Below are 21,166 nucleotides of genomic sequence, written 5' to 3'. Positions count from 1 at the left end.
CCTCACTTCCCCTCTCTATCCCCCCTCGTCTCTTTCTCTCTCTCTTCCTCAGGTCTCCCTCTCTGTCTTTCGACCTTTCCTCTCTCCCATCCTTTCGCTTGCTCACACCATCATTCCCCTCTCTCTCTCTATTCTGTCTTTCTCTCTCTCCCTCTCCCCACCTCTCTGTCTTCCCGCATTGCCCCCTCTCTCGCTGGTTCTCTTCATCTCTGCCTCTGAAAGCCTCACACACCTCCACCTTCTATCACGCATTCTCCCACCTCCCTCTCTCTAAAACCCTCCGTTTCTCTCTGGACACTTCCTCACTTTCTCTCTTTTTCTCGTTCCCTCCAACTCTCTCTTTCTCTCTCGCCATTTACCTCTCTCTCGCCCCCCACGAACTCCCACTCACTTCACTCCTCTCCCTCTCTCGGCCTCTTACCGTCATCCCCATTCAGTCTCCGCCCCTCTGTCTTTCTGCCACATTCACTCTCCAGCCCTCTCTCCCACTCCTTTCTTCAATGATTCTAGGACTATTAGGAGGCCTGTAAAAGACTCCTAACAGGGTGACCTCACCTTTCCTATTCCTAACCTCAGCCCAAACTACCTCAGATGGCAAGTCCTCATCCATCGTCCTTTCCACCGCTGTAATACTATCTTTGACAAGCAATGCCACACCTCCCCCTCTTTTACCCCCACCTCTGACCCTACTAAAACATTTAAATCCTGGAACCTGCAACAGCCAATCCTGTCCCTGTTCTAGCCATGTCTCCGTAATAGCCACAACATCGAAGTCCCAGGTACCAACCCACGCTGCAAGTTCACCTACCTTATTTCGTATATTTGTGTAAGTGTTACAGGAAACAGGCTTACACATGGATCATATCTGTTTATATGGTAGCAGAGCGCCATATGTGGTAATAGAGCTCCTTTCTGATCTGATTGGATGAGCCTTTCCTTTCAGGGGTAAGAAATGGAAGTTATTATTGTTTAGGAATTCTAAGCCTGCCCTCTGGGCAACAGCGATAGTCGGATGGACTCAGAAGAAAGTAGCATGTGTAGCACAAAAGGGGAGAAATTACTACAATGTGTGCAGGAGAACTTTGGGACAGTGTACATTTCCATTCCTACCAGGAATGAAGCTATGCGGGATCTGGTCTAAGAAAATGAGGAAGGCCAAGTGAAGAACATCAGAGTGAGGGACCATTCGGGCAGTAGCCATTATAATATAATAAAGTTCAATGTTAAATTGGAAAAGGATAAAAATCAGTGAAGGAATAAAACCTGGAAAAAGATAGATTTTAGGGGTCTAAACATTGAACTGAAGCAAGTTGACTAGAAATGCACTATGTTTAGATAAAACATGCATAAAAAAGGGATACTTTCAAAAGAGAATTGAATGATGCTCAATCTAGGTACAGTCATGAGAAATTAATATGGGGTATCCAAAACTAGAGTACCCTAGATGACTAAGGATGTTGATGATATAGAAATCAAAAAGAGTACCTCAAATGCAGGAGAGAGGCTATGACTGGAATAAAGAAGACTAAGAGGAAATATGAGGAAAGGATGGCAGGCTGTGCTAAAACAAACATTAAGTATTCTTCAAGCATATTAATCGTAATTCTGGAAATGGTAATTAAATCTGGATTCAGAATTGGCTGGCTGATCTGGATTCAGAATTGGCTGGCTGACAGAAGGCAGAGAGTGGTTGTAGATGGGAAATATTCTGTCTGGAGGTCAGTGTTGAGTGGAGTCCCGCAGGGCTCTGTTCTTGGGCTTCTGCTCTTTGTAGTTTTTATAAATGACTTGGATGAGGAGGTTGAGGGGTGGTTTAGTAGATTTGCAGTTGACACAAAGGTTGGAGGTGTCGTCGATTGTATAAAGGGCTACTGCAGGCCGCAGTGCGACATAGACAGGATGCAGAGCTGGGCTGAGAAATGGCAGATGGAGTTCAACCTGGATAAATGCGAAGTGATGCATTTTGGAAGGTCGAACTCGAATGCTGAATATAGGATTAAAGACAAGATTCTTGGCAGTGTGTAGGAACAGAGTGATCTGGGTGTGCAAGTACATAGATCCCTCAATGTTGCCACCCAAGTAGATAGGCTTGTTAAGAAAGCATATGGTGTTTTGGCTTTCATTAACAGGGGAATCGTGTTTAAGAGTCGCAAGGTTTTGCTGCAGCTCTACAAGTCCCTGGTGAGACCACGCTTGGAATATTGTGTCCAGTTCTGGTCAACCTACTATAGGAAAGATACAGAGGCTTTGGAGAGGGTGCAAAGAAGGTTTATCAGGATGTTGCCTGGACTGGAGGTCTTGCCTGACGAAGAAAGGTAGAATAAGCTCAGACTTTTCTCTCTGGAGAGAGGAGGGAGAGAAGAAACCTGATAGAGGTGTACAAAATAAAGAGAGGAATAGATAGAGTCAATGTTTGTGAGAAGATTTGTAGCTCGGGTGCTCGTTGCTGTGGTTCTGTTCGCCGAGCTGGAAGTTTTTGTTGCAAACGTTTCGTCCCCTGTCTAGGTGACATCCTCAGTGCTTGGGAGCCTCCTGTGAAGCACTTCTGTGGTGTTTCCTCCGGCATTTATAGTGGCCTGTCCTTGCCGCTTCCGGTTGTCAGTTTCAGCTGTCCGCTGTAGTGGCCGGTATATTGGGTCCAGGTCGATGAGTTTGTTGATGGAGTTTGTGGATGAGTGCCATGCTTCTAGGAATTCCCTGGCTGTTCTTTGTTTCGCTTGCCCTATAATGGTAGTGTTGTCCCATTATAGGGCAAGCGAAACAAAGAACAGCCAGGGAACTCCTAGAAGCTTGGCACTCATCCACAAACTCCATCAACAAACACATAGACCTGGACCCAATATACCGGCCACTACAGCGGACAGCTGAAACTGACAACCGGAAGCGGCAGGGACAGGCCACTATAAATGCCGGAGGAAACACCACAGAAGTGCTTCACAGGAGGCTCCCAAGCACTGAGGATGTCACCTAACCAGGGGACGAAACGTTTGCAACAAAAACTTCCAGCTCGGCGAACAGAACCACAGCAGGTAGAGTCAATAGCCAGAGACTTTTCCCCAGGGCAGGATTGACTGGTAGGAGAAGTCATAGTTTGAAGATATTAGGAGGAAGGTATAAAGGAGACATCAGAGTTGTGAATGCATGGAATGTGTTGCCAGCTGTGATGGTGGAAGCAGAGTCATGGGGGACATTTAAGCAACTGCTGGACGTGTACATGGATAGCAATGAGTTGAGGGGTGCGTAGGTTAAGTTACTATATTTTACAGTCGGATTAAATCTCGGCACAACATTGTGGGCCAAAGGGCCTGTTCTGTGCTGTACCTCTCTATGTTCTATGACTCTGAGAGATGCTACAACACTACAAATCAATGGTCAGACCACATTTGGATCAATGTGTTCAGTCTAGGCACCTTATTTCAGGATGATGTTAAAACCCTAGAGAGCATTCAAAAGAGATTCAGTAGAATAATTCCAGGAATGAAGGATTTTAGATACAAGAAAAAATTAGAGAGATTGGGCTTATTCTCCTGGGTAGGAGAAGATTGAGGCTGGAAGAACACAGCAAGCCAGGCAGCATCACGAGGTGGAGAAGTCAGTGTTTCGGTGTCACCCTTCTTCAGGTCTGGGGGTCCGTGTAAGGGAAGCTGCAGATAAAGGCAGGTTTTGGGAGAGGGTTTTGGGTGAGGAGAGTGTCAGAGTGATGAGGTAGCATAGGTGAACATAGGTAGAGGGTACAATCTGGTTGGTTGATGGGAGGAATGAATCTGGTTGGCAGCTGGAAGGAAGGGTCGATCAGAGGAATGGAAGGGAGGGGGAAGGGCTAGAAAGGTAATCTGGGGATGGGAAGGGAGGTTATTTGAAATCTGAGAACTCAGTGTTAAGTTCTCTGGGCTGTAGGCTGCCCAGGCGGAAGATGAGTGTTGTTCCTCCACTTTGCGGTCTGATTCACCGTGGCAATGGAGGAGGCCAAGGATGGTCATGTCAGGAAGGGAGTGGGGAAGGAGAATTAAAATGGGCAGTGACTGGGAGGTCAGTTCAACCCGTGCGGGCCCGGCTGAGATGCTTAGCGAAATGTGCCCTGGGTTTATGTTTGGTCTCGTCGCTGTAGAGAAGACCATTTCAGGAGCACCGGATACAGTAAACCAGGTTGGAGGAGAGGCAGGTGAATCTCTGTCTCACCTGGAAGGACTGTTTGGCATTAGATGGAGGTGAGGGGAGTGATGTGCCAACAGGTTTTGCATCTTTTCCGATTGCAGGGAAAGGTACCTGGGGGTTCAGGGGTGTTGGTCGGGGGCAGTGGTACAAACCAAAGGTTGGCAAAAGGAGTCGTCTTTGTGGAAGGCAGAGAGGGGTGGGGAGGAGAAGATGTTTTTAGTGGTAAGGTCTAATGGAGTTGGCGGAAGTGTTGAAGGATGTTACGTTGGATGTGGAGACTGGTGGGATGGTAGCTGAGAATAAGGATGACACTGTCTTTATTGCGTTTGGTTGGGGGGGGCACAGTTTAGAGCAGTAGAGCGGGGAATGGAGGAGGTGCGGTGGAGGGCTGGCTGGATGATGGTTGAAAATTCCAGCATGTGCAGATTTTTGTCTCTTATTCTCCTTGGAGCAGAGAAGACTAAGAGGTGACCTAATTGAAGTGTTCAAAATTATGAACAATTTTGACTGGGTAAAGCAGGATATTCTGTTTCTGTTAATTGGTATGTCAGTAACTAAGGTCACAATTTCAATGTAGGAGTGAGATGAGGAACAACGTCTTTACTCAGAGTTGTTCGAATTCGGAATACGCTGCCTGGGTGAGTGGTGGAGGCAGATTCCATAGGAGGTTTCAGAAGAGAGCTGGATATATATTTGAAAGTGAATTTAGCGGACTACGGAAATAGGGCTGGCGAATGGGATGAGCTGGGTGACTCTTTCAGCAGTTGGCATGGACAGTGGACCAAATGGCCTCTTTTCATATTATAAAATTCTATGATTCTGCCGAAATGGCTGTATTCATTAGAGGCACTCACCTTCCTCCTCTGCGGCCAACATAGCCTCTCGAACTTAACACCACTCAGGCCCCACCAATACTCTCAGCTTAAGTACTTGCTCTTCTTCAGGGATAGGCTGTGGCCACTGCTGAAGCCTGGCACTGCTGGGACTATGGCAACTTTCTAAGGTGGGACTTGCCAGAGGTACAGACACCACACAAAGAATTAAGTGGCTTCAGGCAATCACTATCATTATGGATCAGTTCCCCTCCACCTATTTGGATAGTGAGTTGGGAAATAGGCCATCAGAAAACTCCTATCCCACATGATTTACTTGTATATCAAGTCTGCCTGAGTTGACCATAAATTACATCGAGTTTGGTTCTAATTGTTGAGGTGATTTACTTCAAGTTACGGTGAACAGGCAGAACCATAGTTGTTGATTAAATTCACAAGTAGTCATCAGTGCTAGATGAGAAAAGTTCCATTTGGGTACACACTTGAGTAACTTAAATGGATAAGCTCCTTGACATCCTAACTTTTTAATCCATGTTTTGGAGACTCTTTGCCTGAACTGCAATTTACATTTCAAAACCTAGATTGATTTTTTAAGGTGTTTGACACCTTTATTCTTGAGCATTTACAGCCAGAGAGAAATCAAAAACCTCCCAACATAATGCACATGCTGACAATTTGATTACTAACTCAGTTCTATAAGGAAATACATCACAGTTAGCTCCATAACTGTCTTTTGTCTCGGACTCCTTTTTTGCTTTAAAGTCTTGCTCTGACCTTTGAAATACAGATTATTAGAGAGTAAGTTTTCCAATTTCTTCCTGTGGAAAAAGGATCAGAAAAAGACTATGATATCCTGGGTATTATTTAAGAAAGGTGGCTATTGATGGCAGAGTAATAGCCAAAGCTAGACTTCTCACTTTGCTGGTGCTCCATTACAGCCTTGCCAGTATGAGTTCATCATCTGGCATGTTTGGTAAGGCACTACGAGGCAAGTGTTAACTGCTAAGGCCAACAACTCATCTAAAAACTCAAGGAAGGGGGAAGAGTCGCAGATACAGTCACATAAATAGGTTAACTCCAGGAAAGGTAAGAGAGGTAGGTAGTTAGTGCAGGAGTCTTCTGTGGTTATCCTCATTTCAAACAAGTATGCTGTTTTGGAAAATGTAGAGGGTGATGGATTCTCAGGGGAACGTAGCACAAACAGCCAAGTTTCTGGTATTGAGACTGGCTCTAATGCAATGAGGGGTACATCAGGTTCCAAGAGATCGATTGTGTTAGGGGACTCTCTAGTCCGAGGTACAGGCAGACGTTTCAGTGGCCAGCAGTAAAAAATCTGAATGGTATGTTGCTTCTCTGGTGCCAGGATCAAGGATGTCTCAGAGAGGGTGCAGAATGCACTCAAGGGGAAGAGGGGCCAGCAAGAGGTCATTGTACACATTGGAACCAACAACATAGGAAGGGAAAAGGTTGAGATTCTGAAGAGAGATTATGGAGAGTTAGGCAGGGATTTAAAAAGGAGGTGCTTGAGAGCAGTAATATCTGGATTACTCCCGGTGCTACGAGCTAGTGAGGGCAGGAATAAGAGGACAGAGCAGATGAGTGCATGGCTGAGGAGCTGGTGTATGAGAGAAGAATTCACATTTTTGGATCATTGGAATCTCTTTTGGGGTAAAAGTGACCTGTACGAGAAGGGCAGATTGCACCTAAATTGGAAGGGGATTAATATACTGGCAGGGAGATTTACAAGAGCTGCTCGGGAGGATTTAAGCTAGTAAGGTGGGGGAGCGGGACCCAGGGAGATAATGAGGAAAGATCAATCTGAGACTGGTACAGTTGAGAAAAGAAGTGAGTCAAACAGTCAGGGCAAGCAGGGACAAAGCAGAGAACAAGGGAGGACTGATAAATTAAACTGCATTTATTTCATGGCAAGGGGCTAACAGGGAAGGCAGATGAGCTCAGGGCATGGTTAGGAACATGGGACTGAGATATCATAATAATTACAGAAATGTGGCTCAGGGATGGGCAGGACTGGCAGCGTAATGTTCCAGGATACAAATGTTACAGGAAGGATAGAAAGGGAGGCAAGAGAGGAGGGGGAGTGGCATTTTTGTTAAGGGCTAGCATTACAGCTGTTCTGAGGGAGGATATTCCCAGAAATACATCCAGGGAAGTTGTTTGGGTGAAACTGAGAAATAAGAAAGGGATGATCACCTTATTGGGATTGTATTATAGACCCCCTAATAGTCAGAGGGAAATTGAGAAACAAATTTTTAAGGAGATCTCCGTTATCTGTAAGAATAATAGGGTGGTTATGGTAGGGGATTTTAACTTTCCAAACATAGACTGGGACTGCCATAGTGTTAAAGGTTTAGATGAAGAGGAATTTAAGTGAGTAGAAGAAAATTTTCTGATTCGGTATATGGATGTACCAACTAGAGAAGGTGCAAACCTTGACCTACTCTTGGGAAGTAAGGCAGGGCAGGTGACTGAGGTGTCAGTGGGGGAGCACTTTGGGGCCAGCGACCATAATTCTACTTGTTTTAAAGTAGTGATGGAAAAGGATGGACCAGAACTAAAAGTTGAAGTTCTAAATTGGAGAAAGGCCAATTTTGACAGTATTAAGCAAGAACTTTCAAAAGCTGATTGGGGGCAGATGTTCGCAGGTAAAGGGACGGCTGGAAAATGGGAGGCCTTCAGAAATGAGTTAACGAGGGTCCAGAGACAGTATATTCCTGTTAGGGTGAAAGAAAAGGCTGGTAGGTGTACAGAATGCTGGATGACAAAAGAAATTGAAGGTTTGGTTAAGAAAAGGAACGATGCATGTGTCAGGTACAGACAGAAGAGATCCAGTGAATCCTTAGAGTATAAAGGAAGTAGGAGTATACTTAAGAGGGAAATCAGGAGGGCAAAAAGAGGACATGAGATAGCTTTGGTAAATAGAGTTAAGGAGAATCCAAAGGATTTTTTACAAATACATTAAGGCCAAAAGAGTAACTATGGAGAGAATAGGGCCCCTCAAAGATTAGCAAGGCGGCCTTTGTCTTGAGCCGCACAAAATGGGGGTGATACTAAACGAGTATTTTGCATCAGTATTTACTTTGGAAAAGGACATAGAAGATATAGATGGTGACATCTTGAAAAATGTCCATATTACAGAGGAGGAATTGCTGGATGCCTTGAAAATGCATAAAGGTGGATAAATCCTGAGGACCTGATCAGGTGTACCCTAAACTCTGCTGGAAGCTAGGGAAGGATTGATGGGCGTCTTGCTGAGATGTTTATATCATCGATAGTCACAGGTGAACTGCCAGAAGACTGGAGGTTGGCTAACGTGGTGCCACTGGTTAAGAAAGATGGTAAGCACAAGCCAGGGCAGTATAGACCAGTGAGCCTGACGTCAGTGGTGGGCAAGTTGTTGGAGGGAATGCTGCGGGACAAGATGTACATGTATTCGGAAAGGTAATGACTGATATGGGATAGTCAACATGGCTTTGTGCGTGGGAAATCATGTCTCACAAATGTGATCGAGTTTTTTGAAGTTGTAACAAGATTGATGAGGGTGGAGCGGTAGATGTGATCTATATGGACTTCAGTAAGGCGTTCAAAAAGGTTCCCAGTCACTGGTTAGCAAGGTTAGATCTCATGGAATACAGGGAGAACTAGCCAATTGGATACAGAACTGGCTCAAAAATAGAAGACAGAGGGTGGTGGTGGAGGGTTGTTTTTCAGACTGGAGGCCTGTGACCATTGGAGTGCCACAAGGATCGGTGCTGCGTACACTACTTTTCATTATTTACATAAATGATTTGGATGTGAGCATAAGAGGTATGGTTAGTAATTTTGCAGATGACACTAAAATTGGAGGTGTAGTGGACAGTGAGGAAGGTTACCTCAGATTACAGTGGGATCTTGATCAGATGGGCCAATGGGCTGAGAAGTGACAGATGGAGTTTAATTTAGATAAATGCAAAGTGCTGCATTTAGAGAAAGCAAATCGAAGCAGGACTTATACACTTAACAGTAAGGTCCTAGGGAGTGTTGCTGAACAAAGAGATCTTGGAGTGTAGGTTCATAGCTCCTTGAAAGAGGAGTCACAGGTAGATAGGATCGTGAAGAAAGCATTTGGTATGCTTTCCTTTATTGGTCAGAGCATTGAGTACAGGAGTTGGGAGGTCATGTTGCGGCTGTACAGGACATTGGTTAGTCCACTTCTGGAATATTGCATGCAGTCTGGTCTCCTTCCTATCGGAAAGATGTTGTGAAACTTGAAAGGGTTCAGAAAAGATTTACAAGGATGTTGCAAGGCTTGGAGGATTTGATTTATAAGGAGAGGTTTAGTAGGCTGGAGCTGTTTTCCCTGGAGTGTCAGAGGCTGAGGGGTGACCTTATAGAGGTTTATAAAATCATGAGGGGCATGGATAGGATCAATAGACAAGGTCATTTCCCTGTGGTGGTGGAGTCCAGAACTAGAGGACATAGGTTTAGGGTGAGAGGGGTGAGATACAAAAGAGATCTAAGGGGTAACTTTTTCACGCAGCGGGTGGAACGTGTTTGGAATGAGCTGCCAGAGAAAGTGGTGGAGGCTGGTACAATTGCACCATTTAAAAGGCATTTGGATGTGTATATGAATTGGAAGGGTTTGTCGGGATAAGGGCCGGGTGCTGGCAAGTGGGACTAGATTGGGTTGGGATATCTGGTCGGCATGGATGGGTTGGACTGAAGGGTCTGTTTCAGTGCTGTACATCTCTATGACTCTAAGTGTAAGCGGTAACCTATTTGCATTGTTCTTACCATGAAGAATTCCAAAGGAGATACCAGTGCTAAAGAAAAGTTATCATCTGCTGTGTTCATTTTAACCTGCTTATATCCACTAGGGCGGTACTTGGAAAAAGCTGATTTGGTTGCTAATATGGTAAATCTGTCCATCGAGAATTCCATCTGTATAATTTTTTTGTCCATGTGTATCATAATGTTGCGTAGACTCCAGGTGTAATTTTCTCATTGTCAGGTTTAGAATTGGTTATTAACTGGTCTTTAAAATGCCTGTGTAGAGATTGGTTACTGTCTTCCAGTCTTACATCCAGTTTTGAATGTTGCCTTGACAGGTGGAAGCACCGCCACTATCTCCTTTTCCAAATGTTAAATCCCACCCTGTATCACCACGTCGAATATCACAGAGGCATGCAGTCTACATTTCTCCTCACAAGAATGGCACCTCCCTAACACCACGTACAGCAATGATGTACAGGTTTAACCGAAGCCCATCAAAGGTGAGCCACTTGCTATTAAATTATTGATCATATTTGTGTTCAGTTCTTTTAAGCAGTTTAACGCTAGTTTTATAACATTTCAATGATTAACGTCTTTACAAAAGAGTAACTTAATAAATAGTATCATTTTATCCTTTAAAGCAGTTATAGCTTAAAGAGTAACGCTTTACAAATCTTCCTTGTGGAAAAGTAGTCAAAATGTCCAGAATGTTGAATTAGATTAATTGATGGAAGTTATTAAGGATGTTTCTGAAGCCATCGATTGAAGACATGCTGAGAAATGTACGTTTTAGTTATTTTCCCATCTTTTATTTGCATCAGTCAGTTGTGCCACTGTGTGTGGCTGTCTATAACATATACCTTTAGTGATTTATATGCCATTCCTGTCTCAAATATAAGAAGCTAATGATGGTTCATCCAGTTTCATAAGTGACAGAATGATAACTGATCAATTTTGATGCAGATATGAGTGTGGTGTTGCACACAGAAAAATAAGCCACATATACAAAGGAACCTAGATTTTCTGAACAACATGGACAGGGAGTATTTTATTTGGATAATCGAATGCCAGATAACAGTTTAGCCAAGCATCGGAACCTTGTGATCTTGTCCGGATAATCCAAAATTCACATAATTGAGTGCCAGATAATCGAGGCTCCTCTGTACTTCATAAAGGGTGTTGACTATTTACAGACAAAGTTGTAAAGAGCTTAGGTCTGTAAACTCTGTTCTCTGTGCTCAAGTAACAAATAACAACAATCAATGGAGCTAATAGGATATTAAAATATGTAGCCAAACGTAAGTCTAAATGGCGATCAGCCTATATAAACATTGGAGAGGCGATGGTATAGTGGCTTTATCACTGGACTATTAATCCAGAGACAGAAGTAATGTTCTGGGGACCCATGTTTGAATCCTGCCATGGCATTCAGTAAAAGTAATTGTCAATTGTTGGAAAAACCCATCTGGTTTAGGGAAGGAAACTGTCATCATTACCTGGTCTGGCCTGCATAGAATATTAGAGCACAGAACAAGCCCTTCAGCCCTCAACGTTGCGCCGACCTGTGAAATTAATCGGATGCCCATCTGATTTACACCATTCCATTATTATCCATATGTATGTCCAATGCCCATTTAAATGCCCTTAACGTCGGCGAGTTTACTACTGTTGCAGGCAGGCCATTTCATGCCCCCACTACTCTGTGAAGAACCTACCCTGATATCTGTCTTAAATCTATCACTCCTCAATTTAAAGCAATGTCCCCTCGTGTTAGCCTTCACCATCTCACTGTCCACCCTGTCTAACCCTCTAATTATCTTATTTATCTCCATTAAGTCACCTCTCAACCTTCTTCTCTTCAATGCAAACAGCCTCAGCCTTTCCTCGTAAGACCTTCCTCCCATACCAGACAACATCCTAGTAAATCTCCTCTGAATTCTTTACAAAGCATCCACGCCCTTCCTATAATGCAGTGACCAGAACTGCACACAACACTCCTGGTGTGGCCTTACGATTGTCTTGTACAGCTGAAGCATGACTTCATGTTTCCGCAACACAATCCCCCTACCACTAAATGCCAGCACACCATATGCCTTATTAATAAACCTATCAACCTGGGTGGCAACTTTCAGGGATTTATGCACCTGAACACCAAGATCTTTTTGTTCATCTACACTGCCAAGAATTTTACCATTAGCCCAGCACTCTGCATTCCTGCTACTTCTTCCAAAGTGAACTACTTCACACTTATCCGTATTAAAGTCTATTTGCCACTTCTCAGCTCAGCTCTGCATCTTATCCATGTCCCTCTGTAACCCACAATACCCTTCAGCACTACCAACAACTCTGTCTACCATAGTATCATCCACAAATTTACTAATCCGTTCTTCTACGTCCACCTCCAGGTCATTTATAAAAATGACAAACAGCAGTAGCTTCAAAACAGATCCTTTTGGCACACCACTGGTAACTGAGCTCCAGGATGAACATTTCCCATCATCCACCACCATGTGATTTCAGATCCGCAGTAATGTGATTGTTTCTTAACTGCCCTCTGGGCAATTAGAAATGGGCAATAAATGCTGACTTAGCCAGCAATGCTTTCATCTGTGAATTTTTTTTATATATAAACTCCTTTAGGAGCAAATATTGGGAATTTTTTCTAGTTGTGGTCACCAAGATGCAATGAGAAATTTAATCATTGGGGGCATGATATCTTCTTTCATTCTGACTCCTTGAGCCCAATTTCAATCACTTTTAACCTCAGTAGCCATGTTTTCAGCTCTGAATTTGTTTTGCAAACCCTTCTCCCCATATTTGTGGTCTATAGGAAATTTGCTGGCCTAGTGACATTATCGCTGGTTTGTTAATCTGGAGACCTAGGCAATTTTCTGGGGACCAAGGTTCAAATCCTGCCATGGCAGAATGTAGAATTTGAATTCGGTCAAAAAAAATCTGGAATTAAGGAACTAATGATAACTGTGAAACAGTTGGGAAAAACCTATCTGGTTCAGTAATGCCCTTTAGGGAAGGGAACTGAAATCCTGGCCTGACCTACATATGGCTCCAGACTCACTGCAACATGGTTGACTCTTAACTGCCCTCTGGGTCATTAGAGATGGGAAATAAATCCTGGCCTAGCCAGCGACACTCCCCGTGTCGAAATGAAGGTTTAAAAATAAGAAACTGGGGGATGCTGAACTATTGAATGTTTTTAAAGAAATTAATCAAGAGTTTGAAGTAAACCCTTGGAAATTATATCAGAAGTTTAATGTAGGCTGTGTTTCATCTTCTGATTGCAATAAGTCACATGACTGATAAAAGTAAAAAAATTAACAAAGCTTTTGGGGAGGTAAGAGATGACGCTTGTTACCCTTAATTCCTGTCTTTGGAAGACGCTATATGGGGCCCTATGCTGATGGTCCCCTTGAAGGGGGTATATGTTTACGGTGAGGAGCAGGTGATTTGCAGGAGGTATGAGAATTTTGTTTTTGCCTCAGAGGATGGTGGAGGCAGATGGCCTCAACATTTAAGAAGCATCTGTATGTGCATTTGAAGTGTTGGGCATAGTAATCTGAGGACCAAGTGGAGATAAAGGGATTAGTGTAGCTTGGTGTTTGTTGATCAACATAGATATGGTGGACTGAAGGGTCTACTTTACTTCCTAACCCTTTTTCGACTTGGTTTGTGTTTCACAAACATAGGGAATATTAAGAAAGAAAATGTTTAAAAACTGCAATCTCTTTTTCCCTGTCTTGTTGGAAGTATTTGAAAATCTGATGAATATTTTGACTACCTTGTAAGCCTTCAGAAGCTGTGCAGTGACCACTATCCAAAGACATGGATCAAATTTGATTGTCGTTTAACCAGAAGTGTTTGGAAGGTTGGCCTGCTGCAGTTTTGTCAACAAGAAACCAGTGGACTGTGAAAACTCACTCATATTCTATCAATTTTTCAGATATTGGCCACAAAATGTGTTTTGCTTTGTCCTGTTTGAACTGTCTGATTTATTGTGGCTGTGTCTGCCTAGGAGATAAAGTTCTGTTTCTGATAATAGCTTAGCTGTTTTGAATTTCCTTGAATTTTCCCAGTTTGTTTTAAGGATGAGTTTTGTTTCACAATGTACAGATTATTTGGAGTTTATTCAGAAAGCCTGGTGAGATGTCTCTTATACTGGATAACAGTACAAAAAGGAAATAATTGATTGTTTTGGTGATTGAATCAAAACATTTTCAGGGTGACCGCTGTATTCACGGAGGATATGTTCCAAGACCTACCGTGGATGTAGCAAACCCAATCATTTCAATGGGAAATTTACCTCCCTAGTAACCCCCTGGGCCCTGGTTCTGGAATGGTTCAGGCCGCGGTAACCGGGCCTCCAGATATGGAAGTTGTCCTGTATATTAATTGTCCTATATAATTAGTGGAGATTAATTACCAGCAAATTCCTCTCATCACAATCTTAACACTTTACATACGCTCTGGCAAGCCTAGTTCTTTAGTTAAAACTCACCCATCCCAATGTCTCTTTATTTGGCCCAATGTTGGGTTTTATTTAAAATGTTTGTGTAGTATTGCATAAATGCAAGTTATTTCGTATCGTCCAAGAAACCAATGCTGTAATGAGGGAACTGTAGGAAAATTTTAATAAATGAAGTATGGCCAATGGCTTTTATCATCCATTATCATCTTGGGGTGACACGGTGGCTCAGTGGTTAGCACTGCTGTCTCTCAGCACCAGGGTCCCAGGTTCAATTCCAGCCTCTGGTGGCTGTGTGGAGTTTGCACATTCTCCCCGTGTCTGCGTGGGTTTCCTCCGGGTACTCCGGTTTCCTCTCATAGTCCAAAGCTGTGCAGGTCAGGTGAATTGGCCATGCTAAATTGCCCATAATGTTAGGTGCATTAGCCAGAGGGATATGGGTCTGGGTGGACTGGTTGGGCCATAGGGCCTGTTTCCACACTGTAGAGAATCTAATCTAGTAATCCAAGGCATATATACTAAAGAAAGTTTTGGGCTCTGCATTTGCTTCAGATTTTTCAAGGAGAAAGTGAGTCTGCAGATGCTGGAGATCAAAGTTGAAACTTTATTGCTGAAACAGCACAGCAGGTCAGGCAGCATCCAGGGAACAGGAATTCTTCAGGATTCCTGAAGAAGGGCCTGTGCCCGAAACGTCGAATCTCCTGTTCCCTGGATGCTGCCTGACCTGCTGTGCTGTTTCAGCAATAAAGTTTCAACTTCAGATTTTTCAGCCAGAGAAAGGGAAATTCACTTTCTGTTCCTACTCTCATTACCGCTTTATGCGTGTATATCTCTGTGTGCATATTAGAATGCTGACGTAGATTGAAAACAAGTCAGTTGTGGTGGTTTGCTCATCTCTGGATCACATGGAAAATGACTATTCAATAACCTAGTATATGGCCCAATTCACCTGTGAAACTGCAGCTTCCTCTTGGGAGGAGGAATAAGACAACAAACTGGAGGGAAGCGATAACATATCTGCACACTGAAAGTCAGAATTATAAAAATTCTATTTGTAATTTAATCACTGATTCATTTTCCATTTTTGTTCTGAAAATTTCACAGAATCTCAGAGACATCAACTGCATGATCAAACAAGGGGAGAGGCTGAGCAGAAAACGAGCATTCACCATGGAAAGTGACAGCGAGTCTCCAGCAAAACGTCTCTGCCAAGAAAATGATGACATTTTGTTAAAACGATTACAGGATGTTGTCAGCGAGCGGGCAAACCGTTGAAAGCAGTGCCATGCACAATCATGCTTCTGCTTCAGGTTTATTACGTAGAATTCCTAGAATCAGACATATCAGAATAAAGAGTATAATTATGTGTGGAAAACCTAGAATCCTTTCCACATTCAACTGTCAGGTTGACACATGCCCAGCAAACTGACCACTGTGAACGTTTTTCCATGCCCCCCACCCCCCGAAAAAATACCTGTTATCCAGAAAAGGCTGTTAATTGAGAACAGACTCAAATATGCATCATCACTTGGTACTAAAGGGATGAAATTATTTATCTCCTTATCAGTAATCAAAAATCTGACACTCTAGGCATGCTGCGAGTGTTGTTAGTGAAAAGCAGGATATCAGCATTTCATCTTGCTGCCATTTTCACAGTTGCCTGAGGTAATGTTTTGACCTTGAGTGCAGCTAAGTAATAAGTTCAGATGTTGGGAAGAAAACCTTTAGGATATTTGCAGCTGAATTTGGCTGGTATGTTTTCAGTGATTTATTTGGAATTAGATTGCCAGCTGTTATAAGTACAAGGAAGTTTCAAAGAGCTATCAGTTTTTAATTGTGTAGTTTTCATGCGAAGGGCATCAAGCAAATAAAATGCGTGTTTGGCAGCCTCTCAACAAAGTTCTGTAACTCACCAAAACCTGATGGCTTTAAATTCCTGTAGAGTGGAATGTACCTGTAAGCTCTGTCCCTTATAGCTGCATCCCTTACAGTTGCAGTATTCCAATTCACTTATGGAACTGATTGACACTGATTCTTGAAGCCTACTTGCATACAATGAACACAGTCACAGTAATCTCCTGTGTGTAGCTCAGAAGGCCCCTTAGAAAGTGGATTAGTGGAATCCTAGAGTCTTTTGTGAGAGTTTTGTGCTTGTTAAGTGGAGAAATCTTAGTGCTGAAAGGTGAACCATCTTCCAGGTTAGATGAGACACCACTGCAGGGTTTTGCTCTATCCTCTTTGTCCAGATTTGCTTCAGCACCAATCTCAGAAGAGCACCTTACTTGCGTCAATATGATAGTTTCTTGTTTGAGACTTCCTTCCTATTGTACTAGTCGATGACATTGGCTGTAAAAAGCCTTATTGCCATCATGACACTGACCGATAATTTTAAGATTGGTGGGAGTAAAGCACTCATCCCAGTTTACCTTGAGATTGTAAGCTTTACTGAGAATTTGTTATTTTTTGGATCCTCTTCAGTCTGAAGCTGTATAAGCCATAGAAATTACAATTTATTTGGGTCGTGATATTTGAGTTTTCATGAACTTGTTTTTTGCTGAGTTTCTGCCTGAAGAGAGATTGTGAAGGAAGATCTTTTCCAGAAAGCTTTTGCCTTACCAGGTTTTTGGGCTAGGCTGTTGCCCATTTTATCCTGTCTTAGTGAGAATAGCGAATTTTCCTATTTGCCTTTACACTTTTAAATGCATATCTCTATCCTTGTAGATTTTGGCATATGCAGTGGTAAATATTTTAAAATCTTAACCATACATGCCGGAACCCCCACACATCTCAAGGATGATATTTATGTTGTGCAGAAACCATGAACTAATTACATCATTTTTCATTTCATAGATGTGACAATCACTTTCTCCCAGTGATTCTACTCTTTTACTAATGAAGCATTATCTCCGGTAAACCAAGTGGTGTGGTGGACAAGACATTGTTTTCTTTTTAACCTGGTACTTTTATCCAGGAATATGCAGACCTTCCTCTCTGACGTACTAAAGAATCTGATGAGTGAGTCTGTCACAGAAGCTGGACTAGATTTTTAAAAAGGCCATGCTATTTCTTGCACGCCCCAACATGTCGGAAATATTAAGTGTCACACTGAAGCTGCAATATTGAACAAACTAGAGAGAGCTTTATTATTTATTAAGCTAAAGCTATAATGGACCTGGAATGCCTGATGGTGGTAAACATAAAACTTCAAATTACTAACTCTGCTCCCTCGCCAACCTACCAAACAACTCGCACCATGCATTTGAAAGATTCTGATGTTTTGTCATTATTCCTCAGATACTCTGATTTTATATATATTTATAGGGCCCTGCAGCTTTTTAGGTATTCTTGCCAGTAACCAGTGCTCCATCATGGAGGGTTCCCTGAAGATTTTGGGCACTCCTTGCAACGCCTGTGTGTTCTTCATTATTGTAGTAAGCTGCAGTGCTTTAAAATGTATTGTGTAGTATCTACACACTTTCTCTCCTTTCTGCATACATTTTCTGTTGTGAAAAAGAGGATGGGAATTGTTAATTATCATGTAAATTTGTATAGAACTGAAGTTTTAGATTATCCCTTACATTAATATTCTACTTTCAATGTTTTATGTATGGAACTGAGAGATAGTTTGAGTTTTTAAGCGTGAAAGTGTGTTAAGAAAATTATCAATTCTGATTCTTTTTCTCGCCCAGGATTTTAAATGTTTTTAGGAGCTTATTTTATTTCTTTGAGCATTAACAGGTAGCTTACCACTTCCAGCTGTGTCCTGAGACCAGACTTAATGTGGAGGAGGGGGAAACAGGTGGGGAAGTGCTGTTCCCACTTCTGTCAACTCCTGGGAGCAAAATCTCCGCTACTCAGCAACTCAACTTTAAACATTCCATTCTTGTGAGACAGCTCATTGTTTAGTAATGAGTTCTTTTACACCACTTTTACCTCCAGGTCAGAAATGGACAATGAGGAAAACATTCAGGAAGCCGGTTACATGTTAGCAACATCCTCAATTCTGAGGGTTTTCCTTGTCATAAAAGATTGAAACCCTAGTGGAACAGAATGAATGACACTTTGCACACTGTTCTGTCAGCATCTGCAGCAGATTGGGAACAGTCCCATTGAAACTCTACCTCTCAATCTCCAGAAAGTTGGATGGTAAATAGTAAAAGTCCCCAGTTATCAGGCAAATTCTTCCAGTTCTGCTTCATGTTGCTAACATATAACTTCCAGAGGAACTGTTCCCCTCTTCCTCAAACACATCATGAGCTGAGGAATTTTCCCAGTTGCACCCCCCCCCACCTCCAGCCAGAATTGACTGCTTGTTGTGATGTGCTGGACTGCCAGTGAGGAGAAGTGGTTGAACCATGAGCAGAAAGTGTTTTTTGTTGAAACATCTTGTGATAACTTTAAAGTTTTCTATCTTCTATAAAGTACACTTTTTATCTTGTGATAATGAAGTGACACTGCAGTTTAAGTATATCCTTTTTTGGACTTTGTTTTAATAAAATAAAACATTTTCAGGATCTTTTTATATTCTGTTAGATTTGACTCCGTTAGGCTGTTGCACTGATGTTTCACATGGTTTGGTGTCTTTTTATACACCAATTACTCTTTCTCCTCGTGCCATCAGCAATGATTCAGTGAGTAACACTCCTACAGTGGTATCAGAAAGTCATGGTTCAAGTCGCACACTCCAGAGACCTGAGCTTGATTCATGCTGCAGTATTGAGTGAGTGACACTGAGTAGTGTATTTTTTGGAAGAGACATTACACTTGTTACAAAACCATAGAGGTGTTTTTTTTTTAGTGACCAACAGAAATAACCCATGAACATTATTTCATGTTTTAAGACTTTACTGCCATAAGCACACTAAGATCAGCATAGTTCCCTCAACTGTTTGATCTGATACATAGATCTAAACAAAATATATTTGATTGCAAATTAAATCTGACTTGGATTTTACAACATTTTTTCAGTGCAGCACAATTCTGGCAGATGTGTGGCTCTGCAGGAACAATTCCAAAGCACCTTTCAGCTCTCCAGCAGGTTCAGTTCTCCTCACCACGTTACACTGAAATTTCCAGTGACCTTCAAAGATCATTCCATTCAGCTCAAGTTCCCCAATCTAGTTTTCCAGACTTGCTTGGCAAGTTGATAAGTTTATGCTAGAGTCTTGAAAGACGGACTGAGTTTCGGAACCACAAGGTCATGTTGCAGCTGTACAAAACTATGGTGCGGCTGCACTTGTCGTATTGCATACTGTTCTGGTCAACGCAATATAAGGATGATGTGGAAGCTTTGGAAAGGGTTCAGAGGTGATTTACCAGCATGATGCCTGCTATGGAGGGAAGGTCTTACGAGAAAAGGCTGAGGGAATTGAGACTTCATTAGAGAGAAGGTTGAGAGGTAACTTAATTGAGACAAAAAAGATAATCAGAGATCAGATGGACAGCGAGAGCCTTTTTCCTCGAATGGTGATGGCAAGCACAAAGGGATATAGCTTTAAATTGACGGGTGATAGATGTAGGTAGTTTCTTTACTCAGTGATAGAGACGCACTGCCTGCAACAGTAGTAGACTCATCAAGTTCAAGGGCATTTAACTGGTCATTGGATAAACATATGGATGAAAATGGAATAGTGTAGGATAAACAGGCTTCAGATTGGTTCCACAGGTCGGTGCAATGTCAAAGACCGAAGGGCCTGTACTGCGCTGTAATGTTCTGTTTTTGCTTGCCAACTGAATTACACGGATATATTTGATCTGGGATGTTTGTAATGACTGTGCTATTCCTTTTTTAAGAACATTCTATTTAACATTTAATTATGAGTAATTTTAAAATATTAACCATCTTGTCAGTTACATTGTCATGATTCACTGAGGCCCTTTGAGTTCTCGTGGATGTAAAGATCCAGAGATACAATTTAGAAGAAGAGCTAAGGTCTCTCCCATATCCTGGCCAGTTTCTGTCAATACCTGCAGGCAACTGAGAGTTTGCTTGAAGTGGAGCACAAACCCACAGTTTTCTGAAGCAGGAGTGAAAGTTCATTGAGATAGAGTAATAACATGGAAATTTACAACTACTTCTGGAATTTAAAACCTCGTGTCAAATTAATGCACATTTAAACACAGTTCTAAATGAAGCTCCCTGGGGGAGACTGATCTTTTCTGTTAGGACTTTTAGGAAATACAAAGAAAGAAGGAATGTTTATTTCCTTTTGTCATTACTGTATTTTACAGCCAGTTAATATCCTGAAGAAAGGCTCATGCCTGAAACGTCGATTCTCCTGCTCTTTGGATGCTGCCTGACCTGCTGCACTTTTCCAGCAACACATTTTCAGCTCCAAAGAAATGTAGCCTTGTTTTGTAAATAGAATTGGCATTTTGCACACAAGGACCCACATACAGAGAGATATTGCAGATCATACAGTGCCATTCAAAGGAGAGGTGACTGTTCTAGATATTAATGGATCCTCAACAAATGGCTCTTAATAAATAAATTAGCTGTTTATGAGATGATTGTGCAAAAGTTGCTTGCTTTGTCCACCGTGTACTGAGTGAATCCTGATAATTCATTGACTGAGGAATGGAAAGAGCTTTATTCAAGTACATTCTTCAAATTTTCTATCTCCGGGTGCTACAGTTTCCTCCCACAGTCCAAAGATGTGCAGGTCAGGTGAATTGGCCATGCTAAATTGCCCATAGTGTTAGGTGCATTAGTCAGAGGGAAATGGGACTGGGTGGGTTACTCTTCGGAGGGTCGAAGGGCCTGTTTCCACACTAGGAAATCTAAGTACTGAGGGAATACACTTTAAAAAAAGTAAGGTTTCTCCACAAGATGGTGCTGTGTAAACCAAAGTGCTTTAATAACATAAGAAATGTGCTAAGATTAGATATCAAGTGTTCTAATACAGTGGGGTGATTTCGAGGATTACTT

General features: G+C 42.3%; 1 protein-coding gene across 2 annotated transcripts in view; it reads left to right on the top strand.

Moving 5' to 3' along the window:
• Positions 1 to 19,591, top strand: part of LOC122560329 (retinoblastoma-like protein 1) — a 25,929-nt gene extending 6,338 nt beyond the window's left edge. Inside the window, exons 4-6 of one of the 2 annotated variants that reach the window (XM_043710972.1) lie at positions 10,094 to 10,258; positions 15,343 to 15,548; positions 17,089 to 19,591. In XM_043710972.1, coding sequence (XP_043566907.1) covers positions 10,094 to 10,258; positions 15,343 to 15,513 — 336 coding nt within the window. In that variant the 3' untranslated portion in view covers positions 15,514 to 15,548; positions 17,089 to 19,591. Of the gene's footprint in view, positions 1 to 10,093; positions 10,259 to 15,342 lie in introns of both variants that reach the window. The other variant, XM_043710971.1, reaches the window with a different exon arrangement.
• Positions 19,592 to 21,166: the final 1,575 nt, after the last annotated feature.

This window comes from Chiloscyllium plagiosum, chromosome 20 (genome assembly GCF_004010195.1).
Source record: "Chiloscyllium plagiosum isolate BGI_BamShark_2017 chromosome 20, ASM401019v2, whole genome shotgun sequence".
In the NCBI taxonomy this organism is placed as follows: domain Eukaryota; kingdom Metazoa; phylum Chordata; class Chondrichthyes; order Orectolobiformes; family Hemiscylliidae; genus Chiloscyllium; species Chiloscyllium plagiosum.
This window is presented reverse-complemented; position numbering and strand designations above follow the sequence as displayed.